The following is a 21,283-nucleotide window of genomic DNA, read 5'->3' as shown; positions in this document are numbered from 1 at the left end:
TGACATATGACCCCTCTACAACTGCTACAGCAAATATCTTTATGGCTGCAGATGGGTCACTAGCTAGTAAGAACTCAGAGTTACTATAGAGAATTTGTCCCCAGCTGTTCAGCTGGTGGGTCTCACATACATGCTTGGAGTCCAAAGTCAGATCTATACTAGACCTGGAAGGTTGGTATAAGGTACGCAACTCCAGCTATGTAAAGAATGTAGCTGGAGTCAACATATCTTCAGCCAAGCTTGGTGCCATCTTCACAGTGGGAAATTGATGGAAGCAAACACTCCTGTGAGCTTCCCTTATTCTTCATGAATCAAGGAGTACTGGCACCCAACCAGGGCACCCTCAGTGCTCAATTTAGCAGGTCCTTACTAGACCCACTACATCAAACACCAGAAGTTCAATCTTTATTGCAGCAAGTATAGACATAGCCTAAGTGATCATCATATTTGAGGTAAGGAAGGAATTTTCTCCCAGGCCAGATTGGCAGAGACCATGGGGTGGGAGTGGGCTCACTTTCTTCAGCAACATGGGGGATGGATCACTCGCTGGCTTGAACTAGAGTAAACGATGCGTTCTTCGTAATCTTGATCTGAGGACATCAGTAACTCAGCCAGCAGTTATGAGGCTGTTACAGGAGCAGGTGGGTGAGATTCTGTGGCCTGCAAGGTGCATGAGGTCAGACTAGATTTATCAGATGGTCCCCTCTGATGTTAAAATCTCTTTGTCTTCAGTGAGTGTACAGTTGGGTGTGTGGTTGTTGCAACAGGTGCGGAGAGGGACACCCCAATTCTCTGCAGGGGATACTAAAGAAGAGATGGTATTTGGTGGAGGATGGGAGTAGGAAAGAGAAGAAAGAGCCTGTCCAGAGAAGTGGTAGGGACAGCAGTTCCTTAAGAGTGAACAGTGCACAATACATGGAGTTTTTCCCTGTTCCCTTTCCCCTCCAATCTCTGCAGCAGGCTATCACCCTATGCAAAAGGGGAGGAAGCCGTCCCAGGCTGGAGCAGCAAGCAATGCTCTAGCACAACCAACAGCCATGATGGCAGGGACACCATCATTCAGACAGTCTCTCGATCACTCTGAGCTGCCACCTGGGACTAAGTGAAGAGCTCAACTCTGGAGTTGGACCCCAAACTGGGGCACAGACACGGTGGTCTCCATCTCCCAACAGCAGGACTGGGGAGGCTGCAGGACAAGGCCCTTTGAAAGCCCTCCAAAATGGCTAGATAGCTCCCTCCTCCCACATGAAATACGGGGTGTAACAAATCAAGGTGCCTCTAAACGTCACACAAGGGAGATACTGAGTGGTCAGACCAAGCTGGACTTTGTGCAGAACCAGCCTCCCGGCTGCAGCAGCAAATGAGCCTTCCACACTAGAGAGCTGAGTCATAACAGGAGCCCACCAGAGCAGCTCCTCCGACACTGCACAACTGGGGGAGGGCGTGTTTCTGGATAGAGCCCAGGGCTGTGCTGGCAAGGGCTTGTCCCTTCCCAAGAAGCTGTTCCCTCCAGCAAATTACAGATTTTTTCATAAAGCTTTTTCTGCAGATGAATGTGTTGCAGCAGTTCTCATTCTTCCCAGTTAAGTACCTGATTCCTGACACCCAAGCAACAGACAAGGAGCATTTGAGCCCTGAGTACAGCCACTGGGACTTACGGGTAACACAGACGGTCAAAACTCTGCCAGGATGCTAAGCCCGAATGGGAAACAAGAGGCTTGTTTGTGCTGGAACCATCTGACAGGTTTATTCTCTCTCATGATGGACAGGTTCTGCTACGATTTGAAGGCTGAAAACAGCTGGAATCTGCCTCTGAAATTGCACTTACCCTCCCTCAAAGTGATAACACATCTCCGTCAAGTTCTCATTTCCTCAAAGTGCGACAGCAAGGGGAAAGCCGTGGCCACAGCATGAGTGGGAGACACACAGATGTTAGTCAACATAGCTGGATAAACCAGTAGTGAGCGTGCTAGTTTATCCAACTATGTATACTCTCTTCTCAAACCCTACGCAATCAACACCCCCAGCTATCTCCGAGATACTATTGACTTACTAAAGAAACTACAAAACATTGATAACCTCCCCAATAACACCATCCTTGCCACCATGGATGTAAAAGCGGCGAGGAGTCCTGTGGCACCTTATAGACTAACTGAAGTGTTGGAGCATAAGCTTTCATGGGCAAAGACCCACTTTGTCAGATGCATGTAGTGGAAATTTCCAGAGGCAGGTATAAATATGCAGGCCAGAGTCAGGCTGGAGATGATGAGGTGGATCCAATCAAGGAGGATGAGGCCCACTTCTAGTAGCTGATCTGGAGGTGTGAATTCCAAGAGAGCAGAAGCTGCTTTTGTAGTTAGCGAGCCATTCACAGTCTTTGTTTAATCCAGAGTTGATTGTGTCAAACTTGAAGATGAACTGTAGCTCAGACTGACGAAGTGGGTCTTTGCCCATGAAAGCTTATGCTCCTACACTTCAGTTAGTCTATAAGGTGACACAGGACTCCTTGCCGCTTTTGCAGATTCAGACTAACACAGCTACCCCTCTGATACTTGACACCATGGATGTAGAAGCTCTATACACCAACATCCCACATGAAGACGGATTACAAGCAATTAAAAACACTATCCCAGAGGACACCACTGCCAATCTGATAGCAGGCCTATGTAACTTTGTTCTCACCCACAATTATTTCCAGTTTGAGAACAACTTATACCTACAGATCAGCGGCACAGTATGCTAATATCTTTATGGCTGACCTAGAACAACATTTCCTCAACTCCCATCCCCTTTTACCTCTTCTCTACTTACGCTACATCGATGACATCTTTATGATCTGGACGCATGGCCAAGAAACACTGGAGACCTTCCACAGAGATTTTAACAACCTACACCCCACCATCAATCTCAGCCTGGACCATTCTACACGAGAGGTCCACTTCCTGGACACCACAGTACAAATCAGCAATGGAAAATTAGACACCACCCTCTACAGAAAACCCACTGACTCATACAGTTACCTACATGCTTCCAGCTCCCATCCAGAACACACCATATGATCCATCATCTATAGCCAAGCCCTTCGATACAACTGCATCTGCTCTAATCCCACTGACAGAGACCAGAAACTTCAGGATCTCTACCAAGCATTTATAAACCTCAACTACCCACCCAAAGAAATAAAAAATCAAATTGAAAGAGCCAGACGAATACCTAGAAACCATCTACTTCAAGACAGACCCAAGAAAACCAACAATAGAACACCACTTGTCATCACCTACAGCCCCCAACTTAAACCTGTCCAACACATTATCAATAAACTACAGCCTATACTGGAACAGGATACTAAACTCCGAGAGGCTCTGGGAGACACACCCATAGTCTCCTATAGACAACCACCTAACCTCAAGATGATTCTTACCAACAACCACAGGACATACCACACTAATACCAACCCTGGTACCTTCCCTTGCAACAAACCCCGTTGCCAGCGTTGTCCACATATTCACTCTGCTGACACCATTATTGTACCTAACCAAGTGAGTTATAAGATCAAGAACATCCAGAGATATAATTTATGCTATCATGTGCCGAAAGTGTCCGTCTGCTATGTACATTGGACAAACGTCTCAGACGCTTCGCCAAAGGATCAATGCCCACAAAACAGATATCAGACAGGATCACAAAGAAAAAACAGTTTCTTGCCATTTCAACCAGAAAGGACATTGTCTCAATGACTTGACTACCGGCATCCTGCTTCAAAGGCCTTTTAAGACTTCACTTGAAAGAGAATCCTCTGAACTGTCATTCATGCTTAAATTCGACACTTTACACTCAAGTTTGAATAAAGATGCTAATTATCTTACCCATTACAAAGATAGCTTCCCCAATTATCACCTCTAATATCATTAGCTCACAGAAATTTACCTCCCCCTCCCCATCCTCCTTCTGTTCTGAAATTTGATTTGTCCTTTTCATATGTGTTCATTTTTTTAATTGTATCCTTTGGTACATATGGTTGTGACAATTTTCTTCCACTATTTGATCTGAGGAAGTGGGTCTGGCCCACAAAAGCTCATCACCTATTAAACCATCTTGTTAGTCTTTAAAGTGCTACATAGTCCTGTTTTTTGTTTCAGCTAGACCAGACTAACACGGCTACATTTCTATCAGCATTAAGCAGGGAACTCTCACTCCTGCTTGGGTTGTGGCTGCTCAATTTTCTGGGCAAGGAATCTAAAAACTAGCCCCCTTTCACCCTCAGGTCACAGACATGGTGTTGGCACATGGGATTCCAACCCTGCTCGTCTCTCTCATACACAGACACACTTCCAAGCCTCTGTAACCTTGCGAGGTAGGCAATTCACTCACACCATTTGCCACGTTCCATGTGAAGAAACAGACTCTCTGACTCTGGGGAACCAAACGGGACAAAATCAAATTTCATGCACACCATAACACTGCATTTCAGAGTAAATGCCCTGCATCTGAGCGTGGCTACGCTAGCTGTAAGAGAGATTCAACCACTCTGCTCCTACAGTCAAGTTTAGAACCCAGCAATCCTGATACACGAGACTCCACCTCTTTCAATAGTAGCTATGTAGCCAACTAGCAAATGCAATATGTTCTCTAGAGGCCACAGATAACAAACTACTACTCATTTAGTTCAAATAGCACAAGTTTGTGCTGGGGATTTGAAGCTTCTAGATACAAACCATGGAGGAAACAATATGTGATCTTGTAATTAAATCTGCTTTAAAATACATATTATCAAGAGCTAAAATGAAGGCTGTGATACAAAACTACTCAAGATAGTTAAATTTCTAGCAGACTGCAAAGAACTACAAAAAGATCTCACAAAACTGGGTGAGCAGTCAAAAAGTGAACAGAAGGTTGGGAACATTACAAAAGGGTTAGATAAAAAGACATGTCATGTTGCCTCTCTGTAAATCCACGGTACATCCACATCCTGAATACTCTGGGCAGATGTGGTTACCCCTTTCAAAAAGATGTTTTGGAGATGAAAAAGATTCAGAAAAGGGAAACAAAAATCATTAGGTGTACTAAACGGCTTCCATATGAGGAGAGATTAATAGGATTAATAGGATTAATTTGGCTTCAGTCACTATCAGAAGATAGGATACTGGGCTAGATGGATTTTTGGTCTCAGCCAGTATGGCCGTTTTTATTACTATAACCAGCACAATTACAGAAAATACGGCCTGTTTTCTGCTATGGCCAACAAGGCAGTGCTCTCTGTTGTTTCCAAAGCTCTAGCCGTATGCACTAGGTTGAAATGCACGTTGCACTGGATAAGATGAGCCAAGTTGTTGCCAAATTTTCCGTGTGTTCATGAAAAGACAAATCATGCAAGAATGTTGAATATTTTGTGTAACAAACAATGCTCTGTTCCTAATTTTGCAGAGCTAACAAATCAAAGATTGTGTTTTATCTGCAACCGAACAAACATGTTTCCTATTTTGTATAACAATCACCCTTCATAAGAGCCGATTATGCGTAGGGTAGGGTTCTCTGCAGTGAAACAGCGCCTCATCTATCCATTCGGGCATCAACTTGCTGCCTGTCTTAGAGGCACCAAGATATCCAGGCAGCCAGGACGACTGAGGAGCATAGCTAATGGCCTAAGCAGGCCAGCACCCTACCCCCCACAATGTCAGACTGGCTTTGCTGTGTTTCTAAGTTCTTTTTCCTTCTCCCCCGCCCCTCATCAGCTCTCCGCTTCCCCATTCCATAGCCACCGAAAGACCTACCTGAACTGGCATTGGAATGAACCCCTCAGAGAGTGGGCAGCCATGGTCTCTGCTCTGATGCCAGCATGGCAGAGTCTGACCATCAACATGCTCCTCTCCCTGCAGTGTGGCAATGGGGAGCTGCTGCTTGAGACAGCCAGGGCATCATCCATCCTGGGCCTCAGGATGGAAGACCATGGCATGGAGGGCAGGTGGGGAGGGCCCTGCGGTGGAAAGGGCAGGGGGATGATGGTGCCACAGTGGAGAGTAAGAGGGGACGAGGGCCCCAAAGCAGGGGAAGAACAGGGAGATGGGAGTCGTGAGGGGTGGAGGCATGAGGGCTCCGTGGTAGGGAGGGCAGCAGGACACAGGCTCCATGGTAGGGAGGGCAGAGGAATGGGGTCCTCGTGGACGGGAGGGCGGGTAGACAAGGGCCCTGCAGTGGCGAGAGCCGAGGCAAGGAAGGTACAGAGTGCCCCATAGTATGAAGATCAATGCTCCAATTCAGGGAGGGTACAGGGATGTGAAGAACAGGAATTAGGGCCCCATAGTGGAAATGGTCTTTTGGCCTCTTATGGTCACAAAGTCCAGGGCTCTGGAAATCTGGCCCTTGGCAGGCTGAGGGCTCGGGGCTGAATCTGATCACCCGATGGTCCCTCAACACTGCTGAAGTGACCCAGGAAGAAGCCTATTAACTTCCCAGGATTTATGGCAGATTAGAAGGTTGGTTTGTATTTGTTTGGAGGGACATTAGATGAATGTAAATAGTTTCTGCCATTGAGGAGTCATGTACAAATCAAACCCACTCTCCCTTCCCACGCAGCAGTGGCATCCCCGCCATGGCTGGTAGGTAAAATAGGCCAAGGGAGACTATGCCTCACCAGGCATAGCTGCTGCTAACTCTGCTGCTGGACCCCTGGGCCACACCTCTTGCCCCCTCCTCCGTGCCCTCTCCCCCTCGCTAGAAGTGGATTTTGTCCACGATCTCCCAAGGGAAGCCAAGGGACCAGCGTTCCTTCTAAGGTGCACGCCTGTACCAAGAATTTGACTCCCACGCACCTTCTTAGAAGAGCTGCACAGAGGCTTCTCAGTTGCGTGGGGCAGGCCGCATGGCGGGTAACTGCCCCACCCCAAGAGCAGCTGGGCAGCCACTATGCAGCCGTGTCCCTAGCTTCAGCCCTTCCCCGGGGCTGGAGCTGCAGCCAGGGCAGGCCACAGGTGGCTGCCAGAGATGGAACCTGGACCATGGTACTATGAATAGCACCACAGCCCTGGCCCAGGAGCAGCTGCACTGTGGCCCCGGCTCCAGTGCCAGCACATAGGACAGCCACCCACCACGCAGCCACACTGGAGCCAGGGTCGCAGTGCTATTTCTAGTACCGCAGTCCCAACCTCTGACGACGCCACGCAGCTCTGGCCCCAGCTGCTCCCAGGGCAGGACTGAGTGGCGAGCAGCTGCCCCATATGCTGGCACTGGAGCCAGGACTGCCCGCAGTATTATTTTTAGTGTCGCAGTCCCAGCCCTCAGACGGCAGTACTAATAATAGCATTGCGGGCAGCCCCGGCTCCAGTCCTGGCACATGGTCCCGCTCCAGGAGCAGGTGGGGCCAGGGCTGCATGGTGGCTTCAGGGGCCGGGACCGCAGTACTAAATATAGCACCGCGTTCCCAGCTCCAGCCCCCGCTAACTGGGCAACCACAGAAGGTGGAGGAAGGGGCAGGGGGAGAACTAAGGGGAAAGTAGGGTGAGGAGAGGAAGGGGCTTGTGCTGAGGGAAGAGGAGGGAGCCAGGGCAGGAGAAGAAAGGGGCAGGCACCAAGAGACAGTGTGGAGGAGAGACAAGTGCCAGGGGGCCCAGGAGAGACAATGAGGGGAAAGGGCAAGAAGGGGGGGGAGGGAAGGTGTCAGTGCGGGTGGGAAAAGAGAAGGGACAGGGTGGTGCTGGGAGAGGAAAGGGGATTGTGAGGGTGAAGCAGAAGGGCAGTCACAGGGAGGGACAATGGGGTCAAAGAAGGAGGAGGAGGGGGCAGTGGGTGCCAGGAGAAGAGGGGGTGAAAGGAGGGATGGGCATGAGGAATGCAAGGGATGAGCAAGTCATGTGTGAGGGCACAGAGGGGCATAAGGAGAGCTCTGGCAGAGGGTGGAGAGGGAGTGGGCACCAGGGAGAAAAAGGGCAGGGGCAGTGAGGGAAGGGGGAGGCACCAGGAGGGTGCAGGGGTAAGGGAAGGTGCAGGTGCCAGGGGGATTGTGCTTATTACATTCATAACACTAAATACAGACGTTCAACTGGAGGCTTTGCAGCTAAGAATATGGAGATAATGATCAGACAGCAGTTGTCTGTATCTCAGAACCACCAATGTAAATGGTTGCATAATGTATAGCAATGTTACTCAATATCTATTTTAAATAAAAGAGGATCATGAAAGTTCTTGCCTTACAAGGACGTTTATCAGTTCTTGTTTCTATATAGACAAAAAGGTAGAGAAAATATTTTTCTCTGAATACTTTGGACATAAAATGGAGTAAATACCATGATACATCACTCTTTTTCGTTAAATAATTTATTTAAAATAATTTATTTAAAATAACAGCTCTAAGAACCAGATCCAAAGTCCAATGAAGTTAATGGAAAGATTCTCATTAACTTCTCATTAACTTCAAGGAGTGCTAGAACAGGCCTTAAATGTCCTTTGTTTTCTTGTCTGCTTGATTTATTTTAATTTAAAACTCCAAGAAATTCATTAAACCCATCCAGCGTGTGCTTAGCTTTACACAAATTCTTTTGATAACCTTTCCATGTAAATACAAAATTTTTTACTTTGAGCAAAAATAAGAACTCTTGTAGCTGAGTTGATCACTTGAAATGATACAATCAAGTACCTGTACACTCTGGCATAAAACAAATAATATTCTTTGTCACCTTTCTTATATATTATTTTTATTAATAGACATTCAAGCTTTGAAGAATGCTTATGAATGGATCAGATCAGACAAGGGAAATCTGCACTTGATTCATCAGAGAGCTTTAACTCTGATTTATATGTGTTGTGTGCAGAAGCATTCCATGTGACTACTTTTTCTACAGGAAAGAATTAATGGACACAAATCAGATATCCAAAAAGGCAACACACAGAAACCTGTTGGAGAACACTTTAACCAGCCCGGGCACTCATCAATGGATCTCAAAGTGTTGTTTCAGGCCAATTCCACAAGACAAATACATAGGGAAGCCTTGGAATGTAATTTCATTTACAGGTGTGGGACCCATCACAAAGGTATGAACAAAGATATTACCTGGCTAGCACAGGACCTTCCACATCCTAATGACTTAAAAAAGGAAACAATGGGTACTTAAGAACAATTTGCACCTTCTCTATCAGCTTCCTTGTAACATGAACACTCTAGCTTTTTCCCCACGTTTTCCCATCCCCTATTTATTTTGGAACTGGACCTTTCATAACTCCATTCCTCTGAAGGAGTTAGGGAATTTCGAAAGAAGGGTTTTCTTTCTAAATAACCGTGTATAGTCTGTGTTTCTTTTTTCGAAATAGGGTATTTCGAAATAGCGCCCACACGCGATTATGCAAATGAAGCATGGGAAATTCAAATCCACGCTTAATTTGCAATTTCGTTCGCCTGCATTTGCATTCCTCTCTCAAAACAGGAATGCAATGTAGACATACCCACAGGGGCCAATGTCCCCTCAGCTAACTACACTTCCTGGGGTGCTTCAGTATAGCCGTAGGCCTTGCGTTCTGGCTCACTCCTCCCCCCCCCCCCGCAAGGGGGATCCAGGGTCTGCTCCTTAGGGTCCACACCACTCGGCCCTTCCATACCCCTTGGGCTAGTTCTCCCATAAGGAGTTCACCAAAGTACCACTTCCCCACAGGTTCGCAGGGTGGTTGCTTCTCGCTCTCACCTCACACACGAAGAGGTAGGGGGACCTGGGTGCGCCCACTCCACTGGGTTCCAGCCCAGGGCCCTAAAGGTAGGGACAACAGCCACTACCTGGTTGGTGAGGGAAAACGCCAAAACCCGCCAACTGCTTGGGCCGACCCCGCCCTGATTCACTTCCTACCAAAGCCCCACCTATCATTCGCTGTCTGGTGGAGTGCAACCTTCTCGCCCATGTCGGCATCCTCGGCTCTGCTCCCGCTGCAGTCTGGGTGCATTGGGATCCCTGCAGGAATGTCACGAGGCTCCCATGTCTAGGAGCCTGCTTGGTCCAGCCTGGTCACCAGTTCTCCTTCCATGCTAGCGTCTGCCTCTCCCCACAGGGGGAGGGCCTTGGGACTCTGTCCCCCGTCCTGAGGCCCTCCCCGTGGCATGTGCAGCCTCAAGCCCTCTAGCCGCAAGGTCGCTGGGAGAGCCGGTTTGTCCCGTCCTGGGGCCTGAAACTGGGAACCAAGGTCGGCTCCAGCATCTGAGGTTGCGGGGCCAGCCGGAACTTTTCTGGCCTCCCCGCTGGTGGCAGTGTCTCCCCCATCGGCACTGACACCTCCCCCCGCCCACGTTCCCCCTGCCAGCGCTGCCAGGGTTTAAATCACTTGGTGCGCAGAGAGAGCATGCGCAGCAATGCTGGGGGGCGGCGCTCCTCCCCAGTCCGAGTGCGGGGTCGGAGCGCCTCGTCACAGTACACAAGACAAAACTCACTCTTCTCATGGATGGAAAACCTTAGAAGGAACACTGCAAGGGGTGCTCAGTAGCAGTCACCTCCTCAGCTGCCTGGGGGCCTGCACAGTGCATAATAAATAAGCAAAAACTTCCAGCAGGAGCCTCGTGCCAGTAAGGAAGCAGCATTCGGCAGTGGCAGTGCCAGGGGACACATTTGCAGAATATGCAGATAGCCTTTCCCGAGGGCCTAATACTTCCCTCTATCTTGTGTAGAGCAACAGCAACATCAGACACAGGAGGGCAGGAAGCCAAAGCCGGGCAGGGCTGAACATTGTCCAGGGAACACTCGTGGTGCCTAGCCTGGATTCTGGGCTCTCCACTCAGAAGCAGTATGTTTGCTACAGTTCCCTGTGACAGGGACAGTAAAACCACCTGCTAGGGTGCAGGGCTTTAGCCCCACAGACAGGGGGACTCAGGGCTTCAGTCCCATACCTGCTGGCAGCCTAGCCTGGGCATGCATGCACTGCCCCACATCCCCTCCCTTGGGGCAGATGCCAGAGGCATGGGCGGTAGGTAAGACAGCTAAACCTCCCCAAACAGGATGTAGCATTTGGGGATCTGCTTCTGGACCACTCTGCTCACAGGGCACAGGAGCAGGGCCGGCTTGAGCCATTTTGGCATGGCCCTGCCTCCAGGCACATGATGAATGAGTGGGCCCGCCCCCGGGACACACGGCCCCGCCTCCGGGTGCACAACGCATTTGCAGGCCCTCCCCCGGGGCGCGTGGGCGGACACACAGCGCATGTGCTGGCCAGTTGGCCCAGCCACCACCGATGGCGCGCAGCCCAGGGCCGCCCTGCGGCTGCGGGGGAAGGGCGCTGCTGGCCGGTGCTGTGGAAGTTAACACAGCCCCCACCCTGGGCGGCCGCTGCAGCCCTTCGGGAGCCAGGCACCCCCCATAGGTTGGCGCCCTGGACAGCTGCACGGCTAGCCCACCCCTTAGTCCAGCCCTGCACAGGAGCCATAGCACTGCTCCTGCATTCCACTCTTCCTCTGTGGCCTCACCCATGTGCTCCTCTGCCCGTCCCCACCTGCCTCTTCTTCCTCCCATTCACCGCTTATGCTTCTCTGCTCTTTACCCCCACCCGCCTCTGCCCCCTCCCTCACACCCTGCATCCACTGCTCACGCTTCTCTACTCCTTACCCCTGGAATCCCCCACCTGCCTCGACCTGCTCCCTTACACCCCACCACTCAACGTTTCTCTGTCCCTTGCCCCCAGAATTCCCCATACACCTCTGCCCCTCCCTCGCATCCTCCCTCATCTGCCACTCGTGCTTCTTTATCCCCCAAGAGGCAGAGAGGCACAGGTGGCAGGGAGGTGTCCCGTGGAGGGGGGACAGGGAAAGGTGCTTTGGGCAGGGGGCGGGACTCAAGGACCTCCAGAGGTCTCTTCCAGCCCTGGGATTCTATGATTCTAAGTATGAGCGGTCCCATAAGATTAGGAGTGGAGCCAGGAGCAAGCAGAGGGCAGATCTCTTAGGGGAGTGGGGTGTGGATTACACTGCCCTGGGGTCTCCTCCCCTATTGGAACTTCCTTTCTGCACAGCCTATGGAAGCTGCTTTTTCCACCGTGTCATCATCTGGAAAGGCAGGGCCATTGGTCCTGCTCTGGATCTCTGAGGAGCATGTGATGATGCCTTGTAAAAACTAGGGATTTGAAAAGATAACCAGTTAACCAGTTCCCCGGTAAGCATCACCCTTAACTGGATAACAGTTAACTGGTTCCCCCGGAGCAGCTCCCATCTTACCCGCAGCCTGCCACAGACAGAGATCTGCTCCAACCCCACCGGGTCCACTAGCTGGCAGCCTGCCCCATGCGGATGGTGGCTGGAGCTGGCAGCCAGCCCTGCATGGGGCTGGCAGTGGGAGCCCCATAGCCTGGGGACTGCTCCAGCCAGGCTCAAGCAGTCCTCTGCTCAGGATCCTGCTTAGTTGGTTTGCTCCCAGCACTGTTAGCTACTCCCCTAGGCAAGGTGATTTATACAGAGTGATGGGAGACCTCTCCCCCACCCTCCTGCCATGGCCACGCTTTCAGTTTCAAGTGACACCATTTCGGGCAGTCCTCAGACTCTTGCATTGACACACTCCATTCAGGCTAGAAGTGCGCTCTTTTTGAAAGCTGAAGAATTAGGGTAAAATTTTCAAAAGTGTCCAAATGATGAAGGAGTTGAAGTCCCATTGACATCCAATAAGACCAGCTCCTAAATCCCTAAGGGCCTTTGGATAAAGGGGATTTGGTTCCTAAACCACCTTTGGAAGTTTAACCCATAGATATATTTTAACGTAGAGGAGATTAGAACAAACTTGCAAAATTCAAACTCGAGGTGACTGCACCATTGTGGCTCTACATCCATATCTATCCCTCTCTGCCACGAAAGCACCAATCTCCACAGCACATTGGCTGTGTAAGAGCCCAGGCACTTGGATGGCCATTACCACTACCTTATGCAATGGAATTACTATCACTACCTTTGCACTTAGAATTGAAAAGACAGTTTGTTAGCTGAAGGAAAAAAGTGTTTCCAGTTTAAAAATATAATGTCCAGTGACCTCTGAAATCAGCCATGCACCTCTCTGAGCCCTGTACTCCAGAGATGTTCCATGAAATTAAAGACAGTATCTTGCAGCACAAACTAAGAAGTCAGAGTTAAGGCATTACAGACATTCCTTATTCTGGCACTTCTCCATTTTGGAGAGAGTCCTTAACCACGTTCCCTTAGAGTTCCTCTTGATATTGCTGGAATTTGTCAATGAAATGTATTTGTGCTATTCACATGCTTTGGTTCTTTCCATTGTTTCTCTGAAAACCAGCATAGACCACCACCAGCAGCCCAAAGGTGAATTCAAACCTCCCAGAAACAGCCCTGCAAGATCCTTCATTAGAGCAGAGCCAAGATGTTGCCAGCATAGCTCGGGTGAATGGGGCTTACCGTTGGTGAAGGTGTTCACATAGTACCGGTGACCCTGGGGAGACATATAGCTCTGCCAGCCAGGGGGCAGAGGGCAGGTCAGAGAATCTTCTCCTGTCTGAGGAGTGACCTTCCTGGGTTTCTGCAAGGAAGACAAAGTGGGTCTTGTTAAGCTGGCTTTCAGACCAGGCAAAATCCAAACAGACACAGACATGGAATGAGGGCCTACAATCTGGGATTCTCGGGATAGGAGTGAGATGGACAAGCACAGCTAATGATTGCCCGTCCTATCCCCCAATCCTCTGTCCATCTGCAGCCTGGAAAGAGCATCTTGGATTCCAACAAGACTGTTCAGCATTCCCTGTCTCCTAGAGACGTTCCCAGAGAGCCACAAAGAAGGAGGTTTTGACTTTTCCTGCTGATACAAAGTCATGTGTTCTGCCAGGGAACTGTGTGAGGAGGGGGCTCTCTGGGAACATGAGCAATGTGACTCCTCCAACATTAAAGTGCAAAGCAGACACTGAGGCTACGTCTAGACTGCATCCCTCTGTCGACAGAGGGATGCAAATCAAGCACGTTGAAATTGCTAATGAAGCCGGGATTTAAATATCCCATGCTTCATTAGCATAAACATGGCTGCCACTTTTTTCGAAACTGCGCTTTTTCGAAAAAAACAGCAGTCTAGACGCGGATCTGTCAACAATAAAGTCTTTTTTGACAGATCCTGTGTTCTTCCAAAAATGAGGTTTACAAGATCTGTTGAAAAAGACTTTATTGTCAACAGATCCGTGTCTAGACTGCTGGGTTTTTTTTCAAAAACGCTCCGTTTCGAAAAAAAAAAGGCAGCCATGTTTATGCTAATGAAGCACGGGATATTTAAATCCCAGCTTCATTAGCAATTTCGATGTGCCTAATCTACATCCCTCTGTCAACAGAGAGGTGTAGTCTAGACACACCCTGAGTGGCTAGGCTGGGAGAGGAAAAGTCCCTGCCTGGCCACTAGGGTCTGTCTGCACAGCAATGGAAATCGCTCAGTTGACCTGTGCCCGCTGATTTGGGCTCTGGGGCTGTTTAATTGCTGTGCAGGCTTCTGGGCTTGGGCTGGAGCCTGAGGTCTCAGGTCCTCCTACCTCACTGGGTCCTAGATCCAAAAGTCTGCCAGCAATGACACAGGCCCGCAGCTTGAGCCCCGTGAGCCCAAGTCAGCTGCCATTGCTCAGCTGTGGGTGGTTCTTTGTTGTGAATGGCCCCTTAGCTGCTGCATGTACCCAGGCCTGTCCTCACTGCATCCTCTTGGGACTCCAGCACTGGCACAGGAAGGCTCTGAGCCCAGGCAAGGATGGTCTGGCCATGAAGCCAGAGTAGGAACTTGGTCCACAGGGGTTCTTTGCATCAACTCTACAGGCTTTGCCTGGGCTTGGCAGCAGGGCTCGCCATGAACAAAATGGCCTCTTGGTTGAAATTCTGCCCCCTCCCCATCATCTTTGGGCTCTGCTGTAGTCCTAGGCATAGTCTACATTGGACAAGGCTCCAAGCTCAGCCCAGGTACGAAGTAAGTACTGCCAGGCCAGATTGTGAGTGGCAGCTGCTTGCCAGGCACTCAGCTCTGAAGGCAACACCACTGCCAGCAGCAGCGCAGAAGTCAGGGTGGCTTGGTGTGTGGTGTATTGCCACCCTGACATCTCTGCTGCTGCTGGGCCTTGTGGTGCCTGGCACTTGGCCTGTGGCTTAAGGCAGACTTCATGCTGTCACAGGAGAGCTGCATCTTGCTGGAACCCATGGCCTCCTGCAGCCCTGCTGTCACTCCTGGCTCACCAAGGTCTCTTTCCAGATGGGGAGGAAGCCCCACCAACCCCATCGCTGCAGTCCCCCCAAAGCACCACTGGGGCTGAAGCAGCACAGTCCCAGACCTCGTCATAGGAGCCACAATCTGCCCCTCCCAGCTCCGCCAAGCTGCCCAGTATGGCGGGGCGGCCTGTGCAGCCCACTTCCCTCCCTCCATCCTGGGTTGAGCCTGGGGAGCACCAGTAGGAGGCCTGCACATCTTGCTCCTCCCTCCCAGGCTGGACCTGGGCAATGACGGGTAAGTCTTCTAGCCTGCTCTCTAGTAGTCAATTGTTTTCACTCCACTCAGAACGTATTTACTTCATTTTAATGTACGCAATTAAGGTTTTTTACTCTTTTATTATGAAAGAGAATTTATTGTTCTATTTATTTTAGCATTTATATTTACTGAACATAATCATATGCATGACTCACTTACCTTTGATTCCATCATTGCTATTAGTAGCATATTTGGAACGGCATTTACTTTCATACCAAAGTTAAGTTCTTCTACAGATATAATTAAAAGTACTATTTGAAAATAAGTGACCTTCATCCAGATAGTGTCTAAAGTAGCTAAAGTTTTTACACTGACACTGCAAAGATGCATACTTGCTAAATTTACATTCTAGGAGGATATTATTATTTGATTGTACCACTTTAAATAACAAATGACAAAGCACAGTAGGATAATAAAAGTAATAATGATTATTATTCCAGCCAGGACATCTAAGATATTTTAGAATTAAATTTAAGTATAAGGGAGAACTAAAATTATGAAATCCACAGACCAGTCAAAAGATAAAACTAACAGCACTGCAATCCCGAACAACTTTGAAAGACTACAATTACAGAGCATATATGTGCCTTGCATGTTTCAACAGGAAGTACCAAAAATAATAATATAACAATAATGTAACAGAAGCTTCAGGGGGTAGCCAAGTTAGTCTGTTAGGGTATGTCTACACTACAGCGCTAATTCGAACTAACCTAGAGCGTGGAGATGCTGTCTCAGGCTAGCCGAGGGCTGTACTTAAAGGGACCCGACCCCCACCCCGGACAGACAGTTCTCAGGGGTGCCCCGCTTGCAAACCAGTCCTGGCTTGGATTGCCCAGAGTACCCACACTGGGCACACCACAGCCCTCAGCCATCAGACCAGCTGCACTTGCCGCAGGCTGCCATCTGGGGAGAGGGGGCAATTGGAGGGCTGCAGGAGAGCTTCCACCCCCAGAAGCCCGCAGAGCCAGCCCAGTCCTCCCCATCGGGGGCTCGTACCCCATTCCTCCCTCCCCTCCTTCCACTTACCCCTCCCTAGCCCCCCTTCCTGATATACAAAATAAAGGACAATTGTGTTCAAAAATAGAATCTCTCTTTATTGAACAAAACTGGGGGAGACTGGGAAAAGGAGGTGGGAGAGGGGAAGAGAGAGGGTGGGAGAGGGGAGGGCAACAACAATGATCAGGGGTTTGGAACAGGTCCCATATGAAGAGAGTCTAAAGAGACTGGGATTTTTCAGTTTAGTAAAGAGGAGACTGAGGGGGGATAGGATAGAGGTCTATAAAAGCATGAGTGGGGTGGAAAGGGTGCATCAAGAAAAGTTCTTCATTAGTTCCCATATCAGAAGGACTAGAGGACACCAAAGGAAAGGAATGGGTAGCAGGCTTCAAACTAGTAACAGAAAGTTGTTCTTCACAAAGCAAAGAGTCAACCTGTGGAACTCCTTGCTGCAAGAGGCTGTGAAGGCTAGAACTAGAACAGAGTTTAAAGAGAAGTGAGATAAAGTGATGGAGCTTGGGTCCATGGAGTGGTATTAGCCAGAGGGTAGGAGTGGTGTCCCTGCCCAAAGTTTGTGGAAGGCTGGAGAGGGATGGCACGAGACAAATGGCTTGGTCACTGTCTTCGGTCCATCCCCTCCAGGGTCCCTAGGGTTGGCCGCTGTCGGCAGACAGGCTACTGGGCTAGATGGACCTTTGGTCTGACCCAGTACGGCCATTGTAAGCTCGGGGCTCAGGGTCGGTGGTCTCAGTGGACCACCTTGATTTTCATGCACACCTGTTCCTGGGTGGCCAGGCTGGCAGCTCTCCTGCCCTAGACGGCCACTTTCCTGTGCCTAGTGCGGAGGTCGTGGACGAGGTCCACGATGTCCGCACTAGCCCAGGAAGGTGCCCGCCTCTTGCGGTCCAGGGCAAGCTCCTGGGAGCCGCCAGCCTGGTCCCGGGAAGAGGGGGTGGGCTGGGGGACATCGGGTGGGTGGCTCCGTGCCGTGCCAGGTGCAGGGTCTGCTAGCTGGGTGCTGGCAGGCTTGCACCTGGCACGGGCACCGTAGCCAGCCCATGCCCCTTTAAGGGCTCCGGGGCCAGGAGGGGGGCATAGAGTTTCCCTGGTGTTGGCCTGAGTGGCCACCAGGGAAACCTGGGGAGGGCTAGCCTCCCACTAGTTCGAATTAAGGGGCTACACTCCCCTTAATTCGAACTAGCTAGTTCGAACTAGGCTTAATCCTCGTAGAATGAGGTTTACCTAGTTCGAACTAAGCGCTCCGCTAGTTCAAATTAAGTTCGAACTAGCGGAGCGCTAGTGTAGCGCCTATTAAAGTTAATTCGAGCTAACGTCCGTTAGTTCGAATTAACTTTGTAGTGTAGACATACCCTTACAGAAATAAAACAACAAATGGTCTGGTAGCACTTTATAGACTAACAAAACATGTAGATGGTATCATGAGCTTTCGTGGGCACAGCCCACTTCTTCAGATGACCCGAGTTATGAGTTTCAGAAGTGTACACCCAAAATAAATAGGACAGGGAAAGGGAAAGGAGAAGAGGAGGGGGGAGAAAAGAACAAAGGAGGAGGGTGGGAGACAGAGAGCAGAGGACATCAGTAAATATCTGAAGATTGGTTAGTTAAACCAAAGCAGATAAGAATCAAAGTCGATAGATAGACTCCCATGTCAGGAAGGATACTACACAAAGAGCTGTTAAATGGCTGTTAAATTGGTCCCAACCAACTTTCATCACGATTTAGTCCATTAGCATGTGAATTGAATTTGTGGATGAACTCTAATTCCAATGCTTCCCTGTGGATCTGGCTTGTAGAACTGGTTTGTGACAAGACAGCTACTTGGAGATCTTTTAAAGTGTGATGTGGACGACTGAAATGCTCCCCAATAGGTCTCTGTATGTTTCCTTAACATACATCTGATTTTTATCCATTGATTCTTTCCCACAGAGACTGTCCAGTTTGTCCAATATATATAGCAGTGGGGCACTGCTGGTATTTGATGGCATAGATCAAATTACTGGATGTGCAGTCAAATGATCTTTTGATTTGGTGGCTTATGTTGTTGGCTCCCGTGATGAATTCGCCAATATGGATATGTGGGCAGAGTTGGCATCGTTTTTGGTTCCAGGATGGACTCAGTCATGATGAAACTTGGTTGGGACACTACTTAAAGCAGGAGGAAATGCTCCAACCCTGCTCACAATAGAACCGAGGCTCTGTCTTCCAGTCCGGCTTTGTCTTTGTCTTTGGTCTTCGATTGCTGCCAGCCTACTGGCTGGCACTCGACCCCATCTCCTGGTGGGCTGATCTCACCTGACTTGCCGTTCACCCTCTGGCCAGTCTCAGACTCTGACTCGCCCCAGCTCCTGCTCCGACCACCAGGGCTGACTGCCCTCGTCCCACTAGTGCCAGGTAGGGTTGCCAAGTGTCTGATATTGATCAGACAGTCCAGTAGTTTCACTTCCTGTCTGGTAAAAAATTCAGAAAATACCAGACACCTAAAATGTCCGGTATTTTTTTTATTTTTTTCCTGGCCATTAGGCGAAAATCCCAGGGCTTACCTGGTTCCACAGGGGAGCTGTCTGGCCCAGAGCAGGAAGACATAAGAATGGCCATACAGGGTCAGACCAAAGATCCATCTAACCCAATAGCCTGTCTACCGACAGTGGCCAACACCAGGTGCCCCAGAGAGGGTGGACCGAAGACAATGATCAAGCGATTTGTCTCCTGCCATCCCTCTCCAGCCTCTGACAAACAGAGGCCAGGGACACCAATTCTATCCCCTGGCTAATAGCCTTTTATGGACCTGACCTCCATGAAATTATCTAGCTTCTCTTTAAACTCTGTTATAATCCTAGCCTTCACAGCCTCCTCTGGCAAGGAGTTCCACAGGTTGATTACAGGCTGTGTGAAGAAGAACTTTCTTTTATTAGTTTTAAACCTGCTACCCATTCATTTCATTTGGTGTCCTCTAGTTCTTCTATTATGGGCACTAATAAATAACTTTTCTTTATCCGCCCTCTCCATACCACTCATGATTTTATATACCTCTATCATATCCCCCCTCAGAGTCCTCTTTTCTAAACTGAAAAGTCCCAGTCGCTTTAACCTCTCCTCATATGGGACCCGTTCCAAACCCCTAATCATTTTAGTTTCCCTTTTCTGAACCCTTTCCAAGGCCAAAATATCTTTTTTGAGGTGAGGAGACCACATCTGTACACATTATTCAAGATGTGGCCGTACCATAGTTTTATACAGGGGCAGTAAGATATTCTGTGTCTTATTTTCTATCCCTTTCTTAATAATTCCTAGCATCCTATTTGCTTTTTTGAGCGCCGCTGCACACTGTGTGGAAGTTTTCAGAGAACTGTCCACGATAACTCCAAGATCTCTTTCCTGATTTGTCATAGCCAAATTAGCCCCCATCATACTGTACGTATAGTTGGGGTTATTTTTCCCGATGTTCATTACTTTACACTTATCCGCATTAAATTTCATTTGCCATTTTGTTGCCCAATCACTCAATTTGGTGAGATCTTCTTGGAGTCCCTCACAGTCTGCTTCTGTTTTGACTATCCTAAACAGTTTGGTATCATCTGCAAACTTTACCACTTCACTGCTTACCCCTTTCTCCAGATCATTTATGAATAAGTTGAAAAGGATTGGTCCCAGGACTGATACTTGGGGAACACCACTAGTTACCCCTCTCCAATCTGAAAATTTACCATTTATTCCTTCCCTTTGTTTCCTGTCTTTTAACCAGTTCTCAATCCAAGAAAGGACCTTCCCTCTTATCCCATGGCCATGTAATTTACACAAGAGACTTTGGTGAGGGACCTTGTCAAAGGCTTTCTGAAAATCTAAGTTAACTATATCTACTGGATCCCCCATGTCTGCATGTTTTTAACCCCTTCAAAGAACTCTAATAGATTAGTAAGACAGGATTTCCCTTTACAGAAATCATGTTGACTTTTGTCCAACAAATTATGTTCTTCTACATGCCTCACAATTTTATTCTTTACTATTGCTTCCACTAATTTGCCCAGTACTGAAGTTAGACTTTACTGGTCTGTAATTGAAAGGATCGCCTCTAGAGCCCTTTTTAAATATTGGTGTCACGTTGGCTACCTTCCAGTCATTAGGTACAGAAGCCGATTTAAAGGATAGGTTACAAACCACAGATAATAGCTCAGCAATTTCCCATTTGAGTTCTTTTAGAACCCTTGGATGAATACCATCCGGTCCCGGAGATTTGTTAACATTAAGTTTTTCTATTTGTTCCAAAACCTCCTCTAATGACACTTCAATCCGGGACAGTTCCTCAGATTCATCACCCACAAAGGACGGTGCAGATTTGGGAATCTCCCCAACATCCTCAGCCGTGAAGACTGAAGCAAAGAAATCATTTAATTTATCCGCAATGGCTTTATCGTCCTTGATTGACAAAGACAAGATGGCGGATGGCTGCCAGCAGCCTGTTAGGGCCAAAAAGCCTCAAAAGCATTTCTTAAAGGGGTCATGCTGGGTTTTTATTTAATTAATTAATTTATTTATTTTGCTTAATAACTCTCGGGGTCCTTTTTTTTCCTCAACTTTGGTCTCCTCCTTTTTTTTTCTCAACAGAATTTATTCCCACATGATTTTTTTTGGAGGGGGAAGGGGTTGCCAGATGGTTTAACCAAAAATACCAAACACCCCCCACACACACCCCCAAAAAAAACCACTGGAGAAAAAATTCTATTGAGGGAAAAAATGGGGGAGTCCAACGTTGTCCTAGTTAAAGCCACCCCCCACCCTTACCATTTGGGAGCTAGTGGCTCTGAGTGGAGGCTGGCTGCAGCTCTGCACTG

The 21,283-nt window shown here is 48.8% G+C and overlaps 1 protein-coding gene across 7 annotated transcripts in view; it reads right to left on the bottom strand.

Moving 5' to 3' along the window:
* The window catches only part of GAS7 (growth arrest specific 7), a 247,939-nt gene that overhangs the window by 172,452 nt on the left and 54,204 nt on the right, over positions 1 to 21,283 (bottom strand). For all 7 annotated transcript variants that reach the window (XM_075903569.2, XM_075903566.2, XM_075903567.2 and 4 more), the window contains one exon: positions 13,355 to 13,475. In XM_075903569.2, the coding sequence (XP_075759684.2) occupies positions 13,355 to 13,475 (121 nt within the window). The remainder of the gene's footprint in view (positions 1 to 13,354; positions 13,476 to 21,283) is intronic.

The sequence above is a fragment of the Pelodiscus sinensis genome, chromosome 20 (assembly GCF_052426305.1).
Source record: "Pelodiscus sinensis isolate ZL-2025 chromosome 20, ASM5242630v1, whole genome shotgun sequence".
Classification (NCBI taxonomy): domain Eukaryota; kingdom Metazoa; phylum Chordata; order Testudines; family Trionychidae; genus Pelodiscus; species Pelodiscus sinensis.
This window is presented reverse-complemented; position numbering and strand designations above follow the sequence as displayed.